This window comes from Xiphophorus couchianus, chromosome 2 (genome assembly GCF_001444195.1).
Source record: "Xiphophorus couchianus chromosome 2, X_couchianus-1.0, whole genome shotgun sequence".
In the NCBI taxonomy this organism is placed as follows: domain Eukaryota; kingdom Metazoa; phylum Chordata; class Actinopteri; order Cyprinodontiformes; family Poeciliidae; genus Xiphophorus; species Xiphophorus couchianus.
Genome location: NC_040229.1, coordinates 22,173,828 through 22,197,280, shown reverse-complemented (window position 1 = coordinate 22,197,280; position 23,453 = coordinate 22,173,828). Strand labels below are relative to the sequence as shown.

Below are 23,453 nucleotides of genomic sequence, written 5' to 3'. Positions count from 1 at the left end.
GGATGAGAAAGCTTTACAATAACCTGTGCTGATTAGACCGGATGTGTCCCCATATGTTACTCTAAGTACTTCCTCTGGAGCAGGGGGTCAAAAAGACCTTATAAAAGCAGTTATGTGAACTGAACAGCCACAGTCTGATAGTAACTATAAACTGGGTTGAAGATTTACAAGAGTTATATAAAAAAAAGAAGTTCAAAACCACATCTAGGTCCAAACTGATTACAGGTGAAGTAGTGGCAACAATTTGCCCGTTTCAATTTATGTGACACTTAAACCGATTTGCTCACCTGATCTCTGGTGCTCAAAGTGATGTTTGACATGGTAGGCTTTCAGGCTGTACAGATATGAGCCTCTCTTTGGCGAGCCATAGTGAAGATAGTAGTGGATCATGTCGTACACGACGTAGCCGCCCAGCCCGCCGACAAACACCGACACACTGATGGTCTCCGGCAGCATCTTACAGAGCGACATGTAGAACAATCCCACCACTATGGAGGCCAACCCAGGAGGAAAGACCAGCCGAGAACCATCGTAGGGAGACTGGAGAGAAACGCAACCAGAAAAATCTGTGAATTTGCATTCAGCATGCTTTACTCAGACACCCTAAAGGAAATCCAGTGCAACAAATTACTTTTAGTGGTGACCTAACTGTGTGTAATTTAATCATTGACTGACAGCTGTTTTGTCTTTCATAGTATCTGCATTTAAAAATAAAACACACTCGTCTAATAATTATTTGCTACTTTCTGTTTGTCACAAAATCAATGTAAAATACATTCAAGTTTATGGTTTTAATGCAACAGATTAGAAAAAAAATTAAAGGATCAGAAATTACATTTCTGAATCAGTTTAAAAACATTTTATAAGCCTCAGTAAATGCTGTTGCAATTAATAAAAAAAAAAAATTAAGTGTCTTCTATAATATGAAGCTTTAATTTTAGAAAAGTCTGCAACAAATGTTTTAGATTTTTTTGACCTAATGAAAGAGAAATTAATTAGAAAAAGTGGTTTATGACCAACAGATAAAAGCTTTTATACTTTATGGTGCTGCCCGTGCAGAAGGAAGTGTAGCGTAATGAGGTAGTAGTTATGAGCCGGCGGTTTCATGTGGAAGACGAAGCGGTGGATGCAGTACTCAATGAAGGTCCACAAGAACCAGCCAATCATGAAAAGGACCGGAAACACATGCTTAGGGATCGGTATGGAGAAATCTGCAAATCCAAACGTGCAGCAATGAAGACAAATTTACATACTGCTTGTGCAGCATCAGCAGCATCATGCAGGACTGCGTCCTACCTGAGGTGAGCTCTATCCTTGTGTTGCCCTGAGCCAGGGTGGTGTAGCAGTGCCAACTAAGATAGAAGACAATAGGAAGCCAGACTATTGGGACCCAGTACCTGTAGCAACAAACCAGAAATAATCATAAAAGGGTCATATTTGGACTGTACAGTATTTATTTACAGTCTGTTAGGATTTTGGTTCAATAATTTTCCCCCTCATCAACATTTGTTTGGTATTGGTTCCTTAAGTGAGAGAAAGAATACATCCAGTCCAAATAATATGTTTTGAAACTTTAAAAATCTGGCTCATTCAAACATAAATTATTCCAATACTAACAATACAGTATTTGTTTTTTCATCTCATTTGTTTATATAAACCATTTTGAGAGATTCTAAACCTTAACCCTACATAAATATTATCCTGAAGTAAGATTTATGTACTCCTAATCATGCCTGTAACATTACAATTACAGGTAGCTATGCAGCACTCAGCATTACTTTAATTCTGCAGAGACCAACAGAGAAAAATTTCCTGGTTGGCTTAAAGACTGTCAGGAAGTTAAGAATCTAGAGAAAAAATTCAGAGACCAGTTAGTCTGAATTGTGATAAAATAATCTCCCAACACATTGAGCCCAGGGATTCCTCAAGCCTGTGTGTTCAGCCCATTTCTGTTCATACTGTCGAACACACATCTGTGCCTTCACAAGGGAAAACCTGATTGAACTTGCAGATGAGACCGTAGTCAGAGGACTCATTTTGGAGCCTTAGATCAAATTAAACTAAAAGATCATGGGTTGTGCCAGTAGTCAGTGAATATGCAGTAGTAAGTGAATATCAAATTCCTTTTTTAAAAAGTTGAAGATTTTTAAGGAATATTAGGGAAGACAAAAGTTAAAACATTAAACAGGTTTTATGTCACGTTATTTTACTCTTAATGTTTAAACTTGTAGACTTTTAACTTTGTTTAATATGTAGGTAAAAAATAATGCAGTTACATTACAAATATCATTGAGTTTAGTAACCCTTCTTGTTATAAATTAAAACTTATATAAAAATTCTAACAACAAAACAAATAGGATGCATTTGTAGGTCTGCTGCAGCAAAGGCATCTTTCAAATTGAAACTACAGCTTAGGAGATGAATATGCCATTTTTAGCATAATAAGTAACATTTATTACCAGGACGTTTTGGTCGCAGCTTCCATGAATGGGTTTCCAAAAAGTCGGATGGGTTTGTCAACTGGCTGGTGAACCCATGCATCATATTTCTCTCTCAGGTTGCCGACCTGCCAGGCCAGAGGTTTCCGCCAGTCCACCAGATCCTGCACAGACGCACAATCAAGTTTTTACTACGAGCTACATATTCCCTCCAGCAGGTGGCAGCAGAGAGTTAAACATCCAGTGATTGGCTAAAACTAGGAAGCAGTCTAATGGTAAGTGTATTTGTCTGCGTGCGATGCTGCAGGTTTACTTCAACCCAATAACGATTGCAATAATTAAAGACTTTCAATGAGTCCAAAGGCCGACACTTTTATTTTATAGCTCCTTGTGCTGTCAGCCTCGTTTGGGCCATACTGCTGTGTTGTGGAGAACCACACTGATCTGATAGTCAGTGTTGTAGCTTTGACAGAAATGCTTCGGCTTGGAGAGGTGAGATGGAAATTCAGATTTTATCTGCAAATCATCAAAATTTTAATTGTGGTTTAAAAGATATTGATCAAACCTCAGATGATGGTGAATTTGTCCTAAATCCTGACATATACACAGAGAAATACAAACATAATACCACAATTATGAGAAGCCCTGATCATTTCCATATCCACCTTAACAGTGAGCTTTATGTAAATATATGCCCAAACACACACAGCTTAGCAATCTGGCACATCTTTTTCTGGGACTATTCAGTGACAGCAGCAACCAGCTGACTGCTCTGATCAGTTTTTCGAACAGGAAAACATTGCTATACTAGGAAATTAAATTAAACAAGCCGGTAGAGTGAGTTCTGTGAACCAGCTGCTTTGTGTTACTTGTCAAAGGAAAATACTTTATGTGCATCAAGTTGAACAAGAAAAAAAAAAAAGAAGTGAAAATGTTTGTCATGTGGTAAAGAAAAGCAAACAACTCTTGCAACTTCCTGAAAGTAATTATGTTATCTTAAAGAAACAGTTTAAACAGAGAACAGTTCCCCTGCAGCAAGCAGCAGTTGGGGTGATAGCCTGGAGAACCAGAAAAAGTCTTAAAAAAAAGTTTTTTGTTTTTATTCCTTCCTTAAAGGAATCAAAAAATATAGGAAATGTCCAAATTATAGTTATTTCAGGCTGCTGCTCTTTTTTTAAAGTTTGTCCAAATGCCCCCCCAAAACTTGTGAAATGGCACTACATCATGCTCTCTAGTCGAAAGCCATCTTCAGGTGTTTAAGTTGTTTATGTTTAAGTTTAATGATTCATGGAAAGTAGGGTTTTATTGTTCATTCCTGAGGTGACGGAGTTCACAGTTACAAAAGATTTATTCCTAGAAGTAGAAGTTTGTGTCATAGTCTGACGCTCAACATGTCCACAAGAAGCTCAAGTGGCTAAATAGTTTTATACTTAAGGATTGTTGCATGAAAAATATTTTTGTTACCATTTTCTCAATTTTTGAACACAACGAGGATGCTTAAAGAGTCCTTCTGATTCTACAAGTCCAGCTAATCCTGCTCATACATCGTCATTCACTTTGTGTCTAATTGGTTTTCTGGGATTAACCATCATGCATGCAATGTAAACATTGTTCACCTTGGAATCATTTTATCTGGGCAACTGGGTGGCAAAATACATAAATATTGTTCAAACTTCACATTATGTTAATGTCTATAATGTTAACGATACACTTAATTTAATGAATGCCCACTGCACAATTTAATAATTGAAAACTATTGTCTAATTTTTCAAAGGTGAGGTTTGTTTGCATAGGGAGGGCAGGTGATCTAATATGAACCGTCATGTGTTTGTCACATGAGAAGCAACACAAGGTAACAAGGTCATGTGTAAAAACATACCTTACATTCTTGAGTCACAGTGAGGACAAATATCATGACATAGACTTCTGGCATGGAACCCAATGGGGAAATTTTAGATAAATGAAAAACTGACTGCAGCGGCCGCCAAACTGTTTCACCACATGTCTGCAGTTTGATGGCTGCAGGCAGAGTTAAACAAACGCCTGGTGAATTTAACCCAGGGTTGACGAAATCAAACCACATTGCCGCTCTGTGAAGGGAGTGTCATGAAGAAAGGGTGCACGTTACTGGGAGAACTTAAAGGCTGAAGTGTCCAGCTGCTTTTGACAGTTTTTGGTTTTTCTTTCCCCAAAGCAACACCCGAGAACTCTGTTTGGGACAAATGCATCTCGTAAAACATTGAAGAGTCTAGAATGTTGCTTCTTATTTAATACAAACGCTGCCTGGAGACGAAAAAAAGCCAGCCAGACAGGTTGAATCTGTCACGGACACATGGAGGGGTGTAGTGACCTGGGTTTGCAGCGGCTAGTGAAAAAACACAGTTTGAATGAATGAACCAATCTCACCTCTCCAGTGAACAATGTTAGCATTTGCATGAAAATGAATTAAGGGCCCATTTTCTGACATGTCATTGGGTGATAGCTAGTGTGTTTCTCACATGTTTGCACATTCCTCCATTTGACAGTGTGGGAAATTCAAAGTCTACAAACACACCAGAGTTTGAGAGCGGCCCGGTTCAGTAACCCAACGGCTGTTGACCCCAAACGGGATCTTCTGTTATTTTACCTGCAGCTTAAATCCAATTCAGCCAATTTAGTGGCCAAGACTGACGGAGAAACAGCACTGTGGAAAGCTTAAGCCACTTTTGATTTCTTCCAAGCAGCTAGAGTTTCTTTGTAACATTTTAAAGACAGCTTTATGGACTTTTTACAGAGTTTTTATTAAAAACTGTGGATTTCAGCTAGTCTTTCCAGTTTGGTACTTTATTAGATTCAACCAAAGGAAAAAATGCATACTTGTTTTATACCTCACTTCCTTCTTTGTGTCCTTTAAATGAAAGTCAGTGTTTTATATTTTAGATCATAAAATAAATAGTAAATTCTGGAAACTGATATTTTTGAGATTCTAGACACACATCGCTGGTCTATATGTTTAGTTGATGAGCTTTTTATTTGCAAATTAGCATTCGTTTCATCTGAACAAAGAAACCCCTTATTGCTAGTTTGCATCCACTGAAAATTTTTATCTCAGACCTTTATTTATATTTCAAAGTTACAAAGTGAGAATCTTGTGAAAACTGTTAAGAAAAAGCTGCCAAATGCAACACAAATCTCAAATAAAACAAGATCTGGATATTTCGTATGAAAGTCTTTAGTGTTTCTATACGTTTTATCTTTTGAAACACCATTTACAGTAAGAGACTTTTTCTTTGTTGCTTTGTTTTCTTACTCAAAATCCATCCAGCCATTGGCAATCCTAACAGTTTGGGTTTTGGACATCACCCGCTTGCCGTTTCTCTCCCCTTCAACTTTAGCATCCACAGATATAAAGAAATGAGGGGTGAATTGAGACTGAATGATGTTGTTGTATAAAATGCTGAAAACACACCTTGTCTAGATCCACAGAGCTGCAGAGCTTGTAAGGGGAATTCTCATCCTCATCTTCCACCTTACTTGTTTTTTCTGCAGACTTTTCTTCTGCCTCTTCACTGGCTTTTTTTCTCACTCTCAGAGTCTAGAAGGAAAACAGGAAACGGAAGGAAACACATTTAATAGGTGATCAGAAATACAAGAAGTCGGTGAGTGGGCGGTTTTTATACAAGAGTATAAAAAAAATTAAATAAGCCATTTTTCTGCCAACAAAATGGCTGCAGAAGTAGTAAGAAAACAGATGAACTGAAAATGACTCCTAATGATTGGGTCAGGATGAACAATGTTTGCTATGAGCCAGTCTATTTGATTATTCCACTCTGACCTTTGCTCCTCTCTCCTGAATGTAAAAGTCGTTTGTTATCGCTGCTGCTTATGACCTGCAACAATTTACAACCGGTGACCATTGAGCAGCTACGTCAGCTATTCCAGTTGCCATGATTTTCAAACAGTATGACGCTTAAACATTTTCTCATTTATGTTTAGAAACCTGAGGCATTTGCCGGCTTTTAGAGTGCGAGTTGGTGCTCTTAAAGCTGAGGCGGTAAACTCCTCCTGCAAGTTTTAAACGTGTCTGTCCCACTGCACATCAGATGTGCAATTTAAGAAATTAAGACATGCAAAGAAATAACCTTTAATAATCAGGTGAGTTGAAGGAGACGGGGAAACAATCATTTCGGTTTCCAGAGCAGAAGTGATATTCTTCTCTCCTCCAAGAATTTCTGAGCTTGACATATATAGTCTCCTCCCAGTGGGATGTGTCTTTAAATCCTAAAACGTAAGACATCCAGGAAGCTTCCTGATCAGATTCTCAAACCACTTCAGCTGATCCTTTTAATGCATAAGAGCAGCAGCCCTTATCGTTAAAGATGAGATCTGCCCACCTCTGCAGAAAGTTCTCCGTCATAACTTTTATCTCATGACCACAAGTAAGGACTGGAATGTCGATGGACCGGTAGGTTGAGAGTTTTGACATCTTCACTGCAACATACCATAGCAACTCGCCCGTCCATCTCTGGCTCTATCCTACAATCACTTGATAAGAAATCAAGACCCACAACCTGGAGGGTCAGTCCACCGTTTAAGACTTAGACCAGATACAAACATCTCATCCACGTCCCCCCAAATATGTAATGTTTCATCCTGGGGTAAAAATGTTTCTATTTTTAAAAATAAAAATAAACTGACTTCAACTGGTTTTAATGTTACTCATTAAACAAAAATTGATTATTCTAAAAAAAAAAAAAAAAAAAAAAGAAAGGCACAAATTGTTTTGCAAGTTTACTATTTTATACAGTAGGTTATAAAAAAAGTGCAAACCAGATCCCAAGCTAAATATTAGGCACCTTGTATTCAAAATGCATATTTTTCTAAATGTCTGCCAATGCAACCACAATATTCAGGTAAGATGTAGGAGATGCATCCTGCTTTTTCTAATCCAAACTAGCAACTCAATCTCTTGTATTCCTTAGAAAAGTTATTATTTACACATTTGCTCAAAATTTCAGCCACTATACTTTAAATAGTATCTTCAATATTTGTGGAAAACTAAACGGCAGTAATGCACAGGTTGTGTTCAGAGATCAAGAAAGGCAAGTTTAGGTTATTTTGTTTTGGTTGGATGACATTTGTGGACTTAATATTGATATTTTATGCTGAAATGAATGAAACAAAATATTAGGACAAACACTACAGAGATGTGATGACGTTGATGCCATTTTAACTGTTCCATCAGTAACAATGTTCTTAAATCACATTTCTGATCACATGAGCCTAATCTATTGTCAAAAAATGATAAAATCTACACTAGCGTAGCCCGACGTTTTTACTCGGTGTCTCCAATGGAAATATATATATATATTTATATGAATTAATGCTGAAGCGACTAGAAAAAACAGATGTAAACAACAAGTTAAATACCAGATTACAGGTGTAGTGGATACTACAGGGTTTCTCCACAGTTTTAGTCAACATTCTGTACTTTTCCTAGCTTTAGATCTGTTGTTTTTCCAGCCAAACTTCACTCTGGATGTCTAATAGACATTTATACAACATTCAGTTCCACAGCTGGTAGCAGCATTGCTGCCACGCAGCAAGAATATCATGGTTTGTGTGGGTTCTCCCCAAATACACAGATCCCTCCCAGATGTGTGGTTAATCACTCACTCTGAACAGCTCCTAGGAATGAGTGTGTGTGCAACCCTGTGTGAATTAATGGGGTACAGCAAACGGATTGTGGTTAAGAAGTAACCTTAAAAAAAACACACAAAAAAACTGAATTGATGGATGCAACTTGGGCGAGTGAAGAAAGTATGGGAATATAAATATTTTTGATTTTCTCCATTTTCTTTACCCAAACCATGTTCAAAGAGGAGACTGTTGGAAACCTACTACTAGTAGTACTAAAAGACAAACTCACTGGAACATCTGTTGAGCTTCATGACATGCTGCTGCACATCCTTCAGGTCTAGTCTGGTTAAATATTCATCACCAGGCTGCTGAGAGACACATGCTCAGGGTTGGCTGTAGTTTATTACAGACTTTGCTTCTGCAATTTAACACCTACTGTTGCAACTTTATACCTCACCAGCTTGTTGTGGCCGAAACAAATAAAAGGCAGGCGTTTGTTTACTAAAGTCTTCATTGAATTTGAAATGTTTGTTTTCAGCAACAGTTCAAATTCATCAAGAATATGACAAATTTATGCAAAACAAATCAATGCAGTCGGGTTACATTTGCTCCCGATTCATCCTGACCTTATGGAAACCCAAACAGCATACATCACAAAGATTAGACAAAAACATTAATACTGAATATAGACCACCTCTGATATGCAATAACTTCCATGTCACATTTGCCTCAACCTAAAATATTAATAGGGTGACATTTCTGGTGCAACCAAACTTTCTGGTCATGAAATAGTTAAGTTCCTGTTGTGTTTTATCATACATCTTTATGAACTTAAAGGAAGGACAAAGGTCCTAAACCAGTTTGGGGAAAAATATGAGTCCAGAGTTCAGTCGGTATGAGGTTTTTGTTGTAGAAGAAAATTAGAACAATGAAATTCAGAAAGTTTTTCAGCAATAGCTACAAACATTTTTTTGTCCTTTTACTCTTCATACATACTCCATTTAAAAAAAAAAAAAAAAAAAAAGCAGAGGCACAGCTTTCTGTTGTTGAGTGCAATAAATGTCACACCCTAACGGCAGCAAATAACCTTGGTGTTGTTTAATAAGCAGCGCCTCTTCCCACTTTATACATACAAACTCACAAATGTGACCTGAGCAGTGTGTCATCAGACTCTGAAGCTTTGAGATGATGTCAGAATTAGAGATGTAAATATCCCAACTGGGTTTCCTTTAAAAGGCGAGGAGGGGTTTTTTTTCCAATAGTTGAAACAAGCGTGTTTATTTTAATTCTGTTTAGACACAGCTTTGAAACCCCAGCAGGGTGAGCTTAAAGCAGGTCATCCAGGTTAAAGGAATCTGACCGGAAATAATGGTTTTATAAGCCACAGATTTAAGAGGAGCATCAAATTCAATGGAAACCAATAGAGATAGAACATGAGCCAATCTGCACTATTACGCTAAAATAGAAAGATTTATTGCTGGGTGGTTCTGCTTCAGTAATAAAGCTGATCCATGACGTTTTGTTGTTACAAAATATCAGAGATATTAAAACAGCACACACTGATGATGCTCGGCTGATTTCATACTCGTTATTTATTAAGCAAAGATAAAGTCAAAATGGAAAGACACGGGCTGCTCCATCCAATGTGGAAAATGACCAGCAGGTGCTGCTTATCCCACACACTGATCATCTAATCACTGATCATCATCATCATCAGGAACCAGCTCTATAACACCAGATATTCTTTCAGTTTGCTGCAGTGGAACATACAGATGTGTTTCCACAATGCCAAGAGGGAAAGTCAATAGCAATGTACTTAGAGACGCTGCTGTTGGGGCTCATTTTACAAAAGAAATACTTTTTACAAGTGCAAAACTCTTCAGGCAGGACTTGGAAGTTTCTGCAAATTCACTCTGAGGTCAGACTGAGCAGTATGATGAGGGAATTATGGAGAAACGCAACACCTCAAGTTCTCAGTTAGCCAACATAAATGTTGACATTTATGACAGGACAATAGCCTATTCCATTAAACACAAAGGTTCCTTGGTGTCCCATAATTAAAACACACTCAAATATGCCTTTTTTGGTAGTGTCTCCAGGAGAAAATCTTTGCACCAAAAAGAATATAGCAGGATGACTCGCGTTTGCATAGTTGCCTCTGAGGGAATAAAAACTTGTGGAACAATGCCTGATGGGCAGATGAGATCAGAGTAGAAATCCTAGGCTTAAAGCACAGTTCAACAGCTCATACCAAATGACGCACAATTGTTTTGTTGTTACAAAAGAAATACAGGAGAGATGCTCTGGGCTCGTTTTATAACCACGACTTGAACAAGTCAGGAGAAAATCACCACCAGCCCCTCACTCCAGTTGTGATGCACAGTGGAGGGTTGACGATTTAGAGATAAATTCAATTAATACTTATTTTAACTGTATAAACTACTCTTGTCTCAAAGCATTTGTCACTTCTTAGAACTGCAGTCATAACTTGGAGTCAAGCTGAACACCACAACTTTTGCTACTTCAACCAATGATAAAATCAGTGACTCAGGAAATATTCACTAATCCAAAATTCAAAACGTGACTGTTCTCCTCAGACTACAACAGACCAGTAATATTTCATTACACTTAAGTCTTATAACTATATTGAACTTGTAGTTTGTGCTATATCATCATGTGTACTGTGAATAAATTGAACATCTGTCTCGCGTCACTGATCCTTTTGAGAAGGTTATGCAAAATACCAGACAATTCTACGAGAAATACTTACAAATGTAAGATTTTTAAGTATTTTTGCTATGTAAATGTACACAGAACATGCAGTGTGTGTAATATGTGTACCATCATGTGGGTGTAAAATGAGCCACACACACTGATTGGTTTTAGTTTGTTTACCTATAGGTGCTTTGTGGATAATCTGGAATTGCAGAGACAGTTTTAGCTCTTCAAATGAATTCGAGGGAACAAAAATTAATTATAGTCAGTTGTTGGATTGTGACTTCAATTAATAATGAAAAATAAATAGTTGAAGCATAATCAATCATGATCTACCAAAAGTCAATAAAGAAAATAGAAAACATCAAAGTTGCCTGTGAAACACTTTGCTTTGGTTGTCATTTTGTTTATCAATAAATGATCATTTCAATGAACTAGCAAGTAAAAAGTCCCGACATTTGGTCGTGCAGAATGATTCAGCATGACTTGACTAAAGGAGAAATGGTGTTTTGAGGGCTTTCAGCAAAGGATGTCAAGAGAAGTGGAGTTTTGATGACTACACTGAGCCCTCTGTGAAAACTGAGGATGAAGAATCTGCATCTTCACATCCCAGACGAACCTCTTCTCTTTCTAGGGGATGAGGATGGCGAACTGCAGGAGGGTGATGGACTCCCAGCATGTGAAAGGTCTGACCTCGTGGAGGGGGTGTCAAGAAAATCCGAGCTCATCCCACTTCCCCATGCTGGAGATTTTAGTTTAACAGTAATAATAAATAAAGTTATCTTTAAAATGAATCACTCAAGTGACATCAAGGCCCAACAGTAGACTTAAGTGTCAATAAAGTTAGTTTAACAGTAATAATAAATAAAATTATCTTTAAAATGAATCACTCAAGTGACATCAAGGCCCAACATTAGACTTAAGTGTCAATAAAATAAATCTAGTTGTGTGTGTTGTTTTTGTCTCATGCAAACTTTGCTTTAATTCTACTTTTTTCTATCTAATCATAAGAAATCATAGTCAGTCAGAGAGAGTCATTAAACAGGAAAAGCAGGTTTCCTGGAAAAAGAGGAAGTTTCCAGCCTGCAGATTTATAAAAATAGTTGAGACTATTTTAAAGCATGAAAGTTTTAAAAAATTAAATCTAAACATTTTGAGTAATTTGATAAGATTCAAAGTAAAATACTTATATGAATATTGGTTTACTTGTAATAATACACTTATATTTGTGGGAACTACAAGAAAAACAAGTAACTGTAACTTTAGTAGTAAATAATTAGAATCATGTATTATTCTTGGTTTCTTTTCAGAAAAACATCTGTAATAACTCACATTAAGATTATAATAAGAATAATTAATAAGTTATGGTTATAAAATCATAAATGAATGATAGATCAGAGAAGCTGAAGAAAATAAATGTGATATAAGTTATGGTTATAAAATTATAAATGAATGCTAAATCAGAGAAGCTAAAGAAAATAAATGTGATATAAATGTGATTTTGACATTAAACTTGAAATGGTGTAAAAAGGTGTAACTGCAATTAAACATCACTGATATGTTGGAGGTAGAGAGTAGGTGAAAGGTTGTGCAGGCAAGGGACACAGGAGGTTGAGCAACCCTGAGACATTGGCACAGACATCAGGAAATGTCTGTAAGACAGTGATGGATATGAGATCATCTGTCTAAGCAGACAGCAGGCGCACCAGGGGGGTGGATAAACCCTATAAAAGGTGGGTGCAAAAGAGGAACCTTTTGTTGGATCCTCCGGGCAGCTTCGAGCCAAGATCGAGATGGACAAAGAACTCTGCAGCTGAAGAAGAGCCGGGGCCACAGAGCCGAAGACTGTCCTGCACATGGGGACCAACCCGTCTGGCCCACAATCTGTGGCTTCGAATCGCACTTCTCTCATCGGCTGGGTTCTGACCCCAAAGACAAAGATGAAGACAAAGACAAGGAAGAAGAACTGGTGCCTTTTTTCCTGCCAGCACCAAGTCCTGTGTGACCTCAGCATCCATGCGGAGAAGAAGCTCATCAGACCTGCGGAGATCCTGGCCTTCGCCGATCAACATCTTCCTCCTGCTGCCACACCTTCTTCATCATCAAGCCAGGTCTGGGGTTCGAAACGCCAAACTCCGTCCGTCTCTCTCAAAGGTTCCCTTTTTTAGTACTCAGTATCAGCAGTAGGGAAAGATAGACTAGATGATTGATTTTACTTATTTGATTATTTCTGCTACTGAATTAAGCTGTACTGACCCTTGCAAAAATGCCTTACTAATAAAATATTTAGCATAAAGAAAATCTAAAAGATGTTGTGGACATTCAGTTAATGAGTCACCTTAAAGTTCTTTGATGGTTGTAAAATAGCTGTGATGTTTGATTCTGGAGAGGAAGAGGTGGAAAATGTTTTTAGGTTGCTGGTAGCCCATATTTAAAACCTCATCCTTGGGACTCGCCCGAGTCACTAAAACCTACCTGGTTCAATAACAAATGCAAGTTGCAAAATAGAGAACGAGCGACCGTTAACAGGTGTGCTCTGTGAAACTAGTTGGCTGTAGGCTGCTCAGTCTGGCTAATTCACAGGGGGAAGAAGGGTGGGACACCTGGATGTAGGCCGTCAGATAACCAGGCGAATCGTTTCTCGAAACCAGCTTAAACAGAGTTTACTTCAGTTCTGGACAGGGTAAATCCCAGCAGATTTAGGAAACTCAACGGACCCGTTAGACGGAGAGCTGGTAGCACATCTCCCCTCTCAGAAGAGGAAGTACGAGAGTGAGAGAGTAGAGACAGAAAGGAGGGGGGGGGTGTTGCGCAACAACAAGGAACAAAGCAAGACAGCAAAACTATGATGAGAACAGAGTCATGTGCAGCTGAATCAGAGACCGAAAACATCAACAAAGAAATAAATTACACTTGAGGCAACGTTTTACTGGAATTACACCAACTATGATGCAAGTAAAACCAGGGGGAACACTTCACTTAGACAAGAGAGATATCCCAAGGAAGGAATTGCAACTTTAAAAAGTGTAAATCACCCAAAAGATACATGCATTAAAGAGCGCAGTGAGTCCTCTCTATTTGATTATAGTACTTTTCGCCAATAGGGTTTAAGATCAGTGATTTGCAAATGTAACCCAGTCCAAAATAAAAGTATTTTTTTTATCGAGTTAAGTTCGTGGAAGTAATAATAATTTAGACTGTGTTAAACATGTTTGCTTAAATATGTTAACATTTTTATAAATAAGTGTTAACAAAAAGCTGTACTGAAGTTATATGGTATAATAAGTTAAAAGAATTTGGAAAAATGTACTTAAAACCATTTTATAGAAAAGTAATCTTCACCATATTTTACTTTGAAGGGCTGATGTTTGTAAGAGGAAGTTTGGTAGAGCAAAGCAACTTTACTGGTCCGTGGTTGGGTGAGGGTCAGGAAGGGATAGGAGAGTAGAGTGGAGAGACAGGAAGTAACGACGCGGATGAACGTTTTTGCTACCGCTGTGGAGGAACACATGGCAAGTAAACGCAGAAGTCCTGAAAATCAAAATAAAGTCATTCAGAAGCTTATTCAAGCACTCAAAAAAGCTAAAACCCCAAGTGCACAGTCTCCTACTGATGAAAGTGTTGAGCAGAGTGCTACAGTGAAAAAGAGTGCAGTGGCTAACCTACAACCTGTTGGGCTGCCAGAAGGGCCACTGTCCTTGGAACCTTTAAAAATTAATGGACAGCTATGCGATGCCCTATTAGACAGCAGTTCCTGAGTTACCATCATCTTTGAATCCTGGTACAGGAAGTACCTGTCTGACGCACCCATTCATCCCGTCAGTAAACTAGACATATGGGGTTTGACTGATTCCAGCTACCTATATCTCGGCTGTGATAGTAGATATGGAGTTTCCTAAGAAAGTGACTGGAGCTCCAGCTACTTTGTCAATCCTAACTCTGATTTGGTCCAGACCAAACCCCTGTCATCATTGGCACCAATGCAAAAGCAGATCTTCCAAAACACTTGGCTAAGCTGTGTGAGGAAACATTTGAGGCGCATGTCCAGACATTAGGAATACACAGTTTTCTGCCTAGAGATGCAGAAAGAAATTTGGATTTAAAAGAAGAGAATGAAGAGAAGAGAGCATCTTCCTGATGACCTCTTGGTAGTGGAGTCTTCAACCTTAAATCCCCTTCCTGCTGGTGTGTTGCTACAAGCCATGGTTATTCCAAGTAATGCTGTGGCTGTGAACCAGCTGACGTTATTGTTCCAGAATGAATCCTTGAGACATAACAGTTCCAGCTGGCACTGTTGTAGGATATCTGTGCGTCACTGATGTTGTCACAACAGTTTCCAAACAAAACACTGTAAATTCAGGATTCGATGCAGGTCTGATAAATTTTGGAGAGTCACCCGTTCCAGAACAACGGAAGCAAAGGCTTTGTCAGAAGCCATCTGAACGAGCATCTGTCTTTTCTCTGGATGAGCTGGATGTGGGACTCGCTAAAGAGGTGGAGCACACAATCTGTCCTTGGAACCTTTAAAAATTAATGGACAGCTATGTCCATTAATTTTTCCCTGCCCATTTCGAGAGCGTTCCAGATGGATCGCTCCTGCAGATATTAATGATGTACGCTGTCATATTGAGCTATTTTTCAGAATAAAGTACATTTCTGCAAGTTATAATGGCGGTCTAATCCCGACTCAAATCCCTTTAAAGTTTACATCAATTTTGTTTATGATGAGAAACAAAATTGTTAAGTCATAAATGCATCCATTTTTGCAGGCATCACATGCCAGCCGGCATAGACAATACCTGCAACAGAGTCCAACTGATTTTGCATTTTATGTCACAAGATGGTTTTCTCTTTCAGTGAATGGGGAAAGGCTTGGAAGTCATAATGCATCCATTAGGCAAATTTACAAACTGTGCCACCAGGTGGGGTTTTTTTTTCCTCCTTTGCACACATACACTGGACAGGATATTAACCACCAGGAAGTGATTCAGGAAAGTCTTGGCAAGCCTTTTTATTTTTAGTTATATGACTTCACCTTTGAACAACAAAGACGTGTGCTGTTGGGTTGCAGTAATTGGAGAGTAAAAAGAGTATAAATGATACAATTTCTTTCACTTTTATGCAATAAATATATACATTAGGTGTGAAAACGCTTTGTGCCTTCGAGGTTTTATTTGTTGACGCAAGCTCTGTACATGAGTGGCAGCACAAATAATTTCTCTCTTTGTGCATGACATTTGAAATTAACCAGTAACTCAATGTGATCAGAGAAAACTGTTTAATTTCCTAGCTGAGTCTGACCTGAGCATCTGGTGAAAACAGTAATCTGCCTAACAATACTTATTCACACTGCACTGTTATTTATGTTGAACTGTTTCACTCGATGAGCAAATGGTGCCCCAAAAAATAAGGCCAGTATTTTCACATTTTGAGAGAGAAGTTGTCATAGTAACAAGCTTGACACCCTTATAACAGACTTGGATCTTCAGTCAGTAAAATTAAATAAAGTTTGTGGTTGTAAAGAATGTCTAGCTGTAATCATGCTAGACAGACTGAAATTCAATTATTTACATTCCACTCCATTTCTAGTTGTAACACAATAAAATCAAATTTAGTTCTTAATTACATGGATTGGTAAAAATGTTCGGTCTCAGGAAGCCAAGCTACTCTTATCGAGTCACTGGCTCACAGGCTTTACCTCATATTTGGTTTTTCAGTGGCTTACTTTGCATTTAGTAACATCTCATAATGATTTCACTTAATGTTGCATTATTTTATGTTCCCATTGTTTTATTTAGTATCTTAACCCATTTCTTTACAAATCCATGAAACGGGTTGTGACAAAACTGAGGTTTCTACAAAATATTAACACATGAACCATTTACAAACTTTGCAGGTCTGGAGAAAGCTGGTGCTATTGACAATGAAAACCAGAGTCCACAGCTCATTGGAGGGCTCCAAGTTCAGGGAATCCAGGAGAAATTTTCATGAAGGAATCAAGCTAAGAGCTAGTCAGATCAGGCCCCATTGAAGAGAGTGTCCACCATCTTAAGTTCAACTGTTTCCTCTGAAAATCTATGTTATGCAAGCTAAGACAACTTGCATTCTTCTGGGCAGAGTGTTAGAGCAATTCTAACTGAGTGTTAGCCAGTTTATCAACTCCAAAAATTGCTGACTTCCTTTGGATAGAAATACTGAACCAACCCAGAGGACTGATCAGCCCACACAAAGTCCATGTGCAACACACACGTTGTTCAGCTGATGGGGAGAAAAAAAAAGGCTTGAGAAATTTTCTGAGTCTTCAATCCGAGATTAATCTTACTGCTGTCTATTGCAGAAACTGTCTGCGCATACATACTCCTCACAACCCTGCTTTTAAGAGATCTTTAGGAAAAGCAAGTAATCAGACAGAAATCAGCACCAACAATCAGTTTTAATTATAAACTCACAGACATTTATAACGCAAAAGGAACAGCGGTCATAAGATGACTAAGACTTCCTCTTTATAGAGACTGAAATGTTGCCAAGTACCGACTATTAAATAAAACAAGATCAATTTATGTATAAAATACATTTAAATCTATGTTAGTTTTCTAAAAAGCGCTGTGGCAGTATTCCATTAAAACGCAAGAAATCCTTAAAAACGGGTCAAACTAGGACCGAGTCTCGGGTTTCAGACACAAGCAGGCAAGCAAACAAAGCAAGTCAGTATTAGTGTCATAACATGAAAGTTTTCTTTGGAAATTTAGAGCTTGAATCTCATATTTTATTACAAGATGTATTCCAGCATGTTTAGTTACAGTAAATGAATGAAAAACATTCACATGTGGGACTATGAAGCTAGAAAGATTTTGAGTCTACATACTTTTTGTTTAAAAAAAGTATTATTTGTTAGCGATAAAGAAAACAGGAGGGAGTTCGTATTGGATCCAGGAGTGCCTTGGATCCTCAGAAAAGAACCCAGACAATGAGTGGTTTGGCAACAATGTTGACATTACTCTCACTTTATATTGGTCTACTTATTGTCAGGCTGAGAAATACACCTATTAATGGGATTATAATGGAAGGGGACAATATTGAGACTTTTAAAACACTATTAATCCAACAAAACTCTTTGGACTCTCACCCCAATTTGTTTAAGACAATAATTTACATTGGAGAGTAAAAAGAGTATAAATGATACTCTTTTGTACTCAGACTAACGGAACCTTTTCAAGGTGAACAAAAACAATCTTAATAAAAAGCATGAATGAGCTCAATTTACAGAGAAAGCAAGCTTGAAGAGTAAAATAGAAGGCGTGCTCTGTCCCAGGAGGAAGAGGAGGCAATGCCGTGAAAGAATGAGAAAAACAAAGAGGACAGTTGGAGTGGGGCGGCGATGTGGCCTGGTACCATCACAACACAGAAACTACAGTCCGCTTCCACTGGGAGAGGAGGATGAGGGGCGAAGAAGATGGATTGAATGGATGTTTTCGTTTGTGTCAACCTGATAGGAACACCAGTTTAATTAAACAATTAAAAACAAAACAATGAAAAGTGTTTAACGCTTTTTAAATATTGTTTTTATTTTTACACCCTGGATGACTCTTCAATCTGCTCTTGGAGTGTTTGTAGGCCAAACATCCCTGTTCCATTGTTTCCTCAAAGCATTGTGTCTTTTAAGACAAAGTGACTTTGTTTTTCATTTGTTCCTAAAATTCTTTAGGTTTATCTGAAACATTCAAGTAGAAGAAAGAAACCCCAGCAGAAATCTGACAAATACTTTTTAACAACACCAGATTTACAAGAAGAGGAAGCAAAGGAGTGGAATTATCCATCCATCCATCCATCTTCTTCCGCTTATCCGAGGTCGGGTCGCGGGGGTAGCAGCTTCAGAAGGGAGGCCCAGACTTCCCTCTCCCCAGCCACTTCTTCCAGCTCCTCCGGGGGAATCCCGAGGCGTTCCCAGGCCAGCCGAGAGACATAGTCCCTCCAGCGTGTCCTGGGTCTTCCCCGGGGCCTCCTCCCGGTGGGACGTGCCCGGAACACCTCACCAGGGAGGCGTCCAGGAGGCATCCTGACCAGATGCCCAAGCCACCTCAACTGGCTCCTCTCGATGTGAAGGAGCAGCGGCTCTACTCTGAGTCCCTCCCGGATGACTGAGCTTCTCACCCTATCTCTAAGGGAGAGCCCAGCCACCCTACGGAGAAAACCCATTTCGGCCGCTTGTATCCGCGATCTCGTTCTTTCGGTCATGACCCAAAGCTCATGACCATAGATGAGGGTGGGAACGTAGATCGACCGGTAAATCGAGAGCTTCGCTTTTTGGCTCAGCTCTCTCTTCACCACGACGGACCGGTACAGCGCCCGCTTGACAGCAGACGCTGCGCCAATCCGCCTGTCGATCTCCCGCTCCCTTCTTCCCCCATTCGTGAACAAGATCCCGAGATACTTAAACTCCTCCACTTGGGGCAGGACACCCCCCCTGACCCGGAGAAGGCACTCTACCCTTTTCCGGCTCAAGACCATGGCCTCGGATTTGGAGGCACTGATCCCCATCCCGGCCGCTTCACACTCGGCTGCGAACCGATCCAGCGAGAGCTGCAGATCACGATCTGATGAAGCCAAAAGGACCACATCGTCTGCGAAAAGCAGAGATGAGATCCTGAGGCCACCAAATCGGATCCCCTCAACACCTTGGCTGCGCCTAGAAATTCTGTCCATGAAAGTGATGAACAGAATCGGTGACAAAGGGCAGCCCTGGCGGAGTCCAACTCTCACCGGAAACGAGCCCGACTTACTGCCGGCAATGCGGACCAGACTCTGACACCGGTCATACAGGGACCTGACAGCCCGTATCAAAGGGCCCGGTACCCCATACTCCCGGAGAACCCCCCACAGGGCTCCCCGAGGGACACGGTCGAACGCCTTCTCCAAGTCCACAAAACACATGTAGACTGGTTGGGCGAACTCCCATGCACCCTCCAGGACCCTGCTGAGGGTGTAGAGCTGGTCCAGTGTTCCACGACCAGGACGAAAACCACACTGCTCTTCCTGAATCCGAGGTTCGACTATCCGACGGACCCTCCTCTCCAGGACCCCTGAATAGACCTTGCCAGGGAGGCTTAAGAGTGTGACCCCTCTATAATTGGAGCACACCCTCCGGTCCCCCTTTTTGAACAGGGGGACCACCACCCCAGTCTGCCAATCCAGGGGAACTGCCCCCGATGTCCATGCGATATTGCAGAGTCGCGTCAACCAACACAACCCTACAACATCCAGAGCCTTAAGGAACTCCGGGCGGATCTCATCCACCCCCGGGGCCTTGCCACCGAGGAGCTTTTTAACCACCTCGGCGACCTCGCCCCCAGAGATTGGAGAGCCCAACCCAGAGTCCCCAGGCTCCGCTTCCTCAGTGGAAGGCATGTTGGTGGGATTGAGGAGGTCTTCGAAGTACTCTGCCCACCGGCCCACAACGTCCCGAGTAGAGGTCAGCAGCACACCATCCCCACTATAAACAGTGTTGGTGCTGCACCGCTTCCCTCCCCTGAGACGCCGGATGGTGGACCAGAATCGCCTCGAAGCCGTGCGGAAGTCTTTCTCCATGGCCTCTCCAAACTCCTCCCACACCCGAGTTTTTGCCTCAGCAACCGCCCGCGCCGCATGCCGCTTCGCCCGCCGGTACCCATCAGCTGCTTCCGGAGTCCCACAGGCCAAAAAGGCTCGATAGGACTCCTTCTTCAGCCTGACGGCATCCCTCACCGAAGGTGTCCACCAACGGGTTCGAGGGTTGCCGCCGCGACAGGCACCGACAACCTTGCGGCCACAGCTCCGATCGGCCGCCTCGACAATGGAGGCACGGAACACGGTCCACTCAGACTCCATGTCCCCCACCTCCCCCGGGACGTGTTCGAAGTTTTGCCGGAGATGGGAGTTAAAGCTCCGTCTCACAGGGGATTCCGCCAGACGTTCCCAGCAGACCCTCACAACACCTTTGGGCCTGCCAGGTCTGACCGGCTTTCGCCCCCGCCACCGGAGCCAACTCACCACCAGGTAGTGGTCAGTGGACAGCTCCGCACCTCTCTTCACCCGAGTGTCCAAGACATACGGCCGCAGATCCGATGAAACGATGACAAAGTCGATCATCGAACTGCGGCCTAGGGTGTCCTGGTGCCAAGTGCACATATGGACACCCTTATGCTTGAACATGGTGTTCGTTATGGACAATCCATGGCGAGCACAGAAGTCCAGCAACAGAACACCGCTCGAGTTCAGGTCGGGTGGGCCGTTCCTCCCAACCACGCCCCTCCAGGTCTCACTGTCGTTGCCCACGTGAGCGTTGAAGTCCCCCAGCAGAACAAGGGAGTCCCCAGGAGGAGCACTCTCCAGTACCCCCTCTAAGGACTCCAAAAAGGGTGGGTAATCTGAACTGTCGTTCGGCCCGTAAGCACAAACGACAGTCAGAACCCGTCCCCCCACCCGTAGGCGGAGGGATCCTACCCTCTCGTTCACCGGGGTAAACCCCAACGTACAGGCGCCGAGATGGGGAGCAACAAGTATGCCCACTCCTGCCCGACGTCTCTCTCCCTGGGCAACTCCAGAGTGGAAGTATGTCCAGCCCCTCTCAAGGAGACTGGTTCCAGAACCAGAGCCATGCGTCGAGGCGAGACCGACTATTTCTAGCCGGAACCTCTCGACCTCACGCACTAGCTCCGGCTCCTTCCCCACCAGAGAGGTGACATTCCACGTCCCAAGAGCCAGTTTCTGCAACCGAGGATCGGACCGCCAGGGTCCCCTCCCTTGGCCGCCACCCAAGGGAGTTAGGCAGGTAATAAAATAACTGAATAGTGTGGTGGTGAGTTGGCTCAAAGGTTTATCATTTGTTTAATTATCAAATGAACTAGATTTTTGAACTGGGTTTAAATCTAGTTCAGAAACATTAAAAGAAAAAATATTCTTGGAATGATCCACTTCACCTTTATGAGGCTTTAAAGTTTTATGCAACATTTGTTAGCACACAAGCAACATTTTAAAAAAGGCGTTATAAAACAAATAAAACACACTAGATCAAACTATGAGAAATGAACAGAATGTTTTCAAAAAGTTTATGGATTATCTTTTGCATCTCTACCAATCTCCTAAAGAATTAAGCAGATCTATGTTGGCGTTTATTCATCAATAAAAAAAATATTGCACACAGATTATAAAAACGAAATAAACCTAAACTGCTTTTCATAAAGTGGGACAGATTAGTAAGTGAAATACTTATTTAACCAATGTGTCATTGGAGGTTCAGTTCTCCAATGATATAACAGACCTCTCCAGTTTTAGACTACCATTCAGTTTCCAAAGCTGTTGTACTGCAAGATTAATGTTAAATACAGAACAGTGCTGTGTAGGTGGTCATAATGTTATGCTGATTGATGAATTGCTCTTTTGAAGTTGGATTTGCTTAAATCTAGGACTCAGTTAGGAACAGATGGGTTTTACTGTAGTTTCTGAGTTTAGATTTTTTTTGGCTTAGTGTGGGAACCAAACAGATTTCAAGAATATTTCACTTCTAAAATGTTTTCTTTCTCATTTCCTCATTACATTTTATTGCTAAGCTTTTTATTGCCACAGATAGGGACCCTGTTGGACCACAGGACTCTGTACGGGCCAAGGTTAGAGTCGTTTCTTCTGGGAACAAGATATTCAAGCAGATCTGGCTTTGGTTGGTTTGTCAGGCTAATTATGATCAAATAGTATAACAGTTATGAAACTACTGAATGTTTCCTCACTGTAAAACCTGATTTATTCATTTTTTTAAATCAGAAAAATATTCTCACGCAAAGATCATTGCCTTCTTTGTGACAGAATTGCTCTTCAGGTAAATATACACAAGTAGTTTGACTCTTTCCAAACATCTGAGATGATAAATACAAGGAGTAACCACCATGTTTATGAATGCTCATTTTTAAAAGACAAAACTTTACAGGTTAAAATCAAAATGAGCTTTCATGACATCTCTGGTTACAAAGCAGGTAGGAAGGGCGGCTCAAATCGACCCAAGTCTGGCTGGGGGAGTTTATTACTTCAATAAAGATAGGATGGTGTTGTAAGAATGACATCAACAACTCCCATACCTTTGAAACTATGCATTTTGTTCCCACAGTCAGGGTTGTGCAAGCTCACACTTTAGAGGAACTTGTTCGAAGCATGGATGCACCAATCGACCAATTTTCCCTTCATGACCTCTGATCCGTTCTTGTCAAGTCAAATCCTTCAGAAATCAGATTTTTTCCCCTCCCACCCGGCTAATCGTTTTTATTGTTGTTTTTGGCTTCATTAATGTCATTAGAATTTGGCTGGTCAGACCTGAGAAGAAAACCAGAAAATGTTTTTTCCCAGGAAAGGCCTGATCAGTGCAACGTTAGTTCAAAGTTCATTGCACACAGAATAAATAAAGCTAAGCTGCTCTCAATCACATATTTTGATTCGAGATGCTTTTTCTATCAGATACAAATTTTTATTTTGAGAAGGCCTTTTTTTGGTCCTACTTTTCACATGAAGGATAGAACAGAAAAAACCTTTTGATACATGAAACGGATCAAAAGTCACATCTTCAATCTTTGAATTGCTGACCAGTGTTCAGAGGTGGTCAAATGAAAACTATCAAATTTAAATCCCTTTTTGTGCTCATCTGATTTTCTAACAAAATCT

At 40.6% G+C, this 23,453-nt stretch overlaps 1 protein-coding gene across 2 annotated transcripts in view; it reads right to left on the bottom strand.

The window, feature by feature from the left end:
- fa2h (fatty acid 2-hydroxylase) overlaps window positions 1-23,453 on the bottom strand; it is a 40,710-nt gene that overhangs the window by 2,861 nt on the left and 14,396 nt on the right. For both annotated transcript variants that reach the window (XM_027999058.1, XM_027999066.1), the window contains exons 2-6: window positions 5,887-6,012; window positions 2,460-2,602; window positions 1,297-1,397; window positions 1,039-1,211; window positions 288-540 (exon numbers count right to left, since the gene is read on the bottom strand). In XM_027999058.1, the coding sequence (XP_027854859.1) occupies window positions 288-540; window positions 1,039-1,211; window positions 1,297-1,397; window positions 2,460-2,602; window positions 5,887-6,012 (796 nt within the window). The remainder of the gene's footprint in view (window positions 1-287; window positions 541-1,038; window positions 1,212-1,296; window positions 1,398-2,459; window positions 2,603-5,886; window positions 6,013-23,453) is intronic.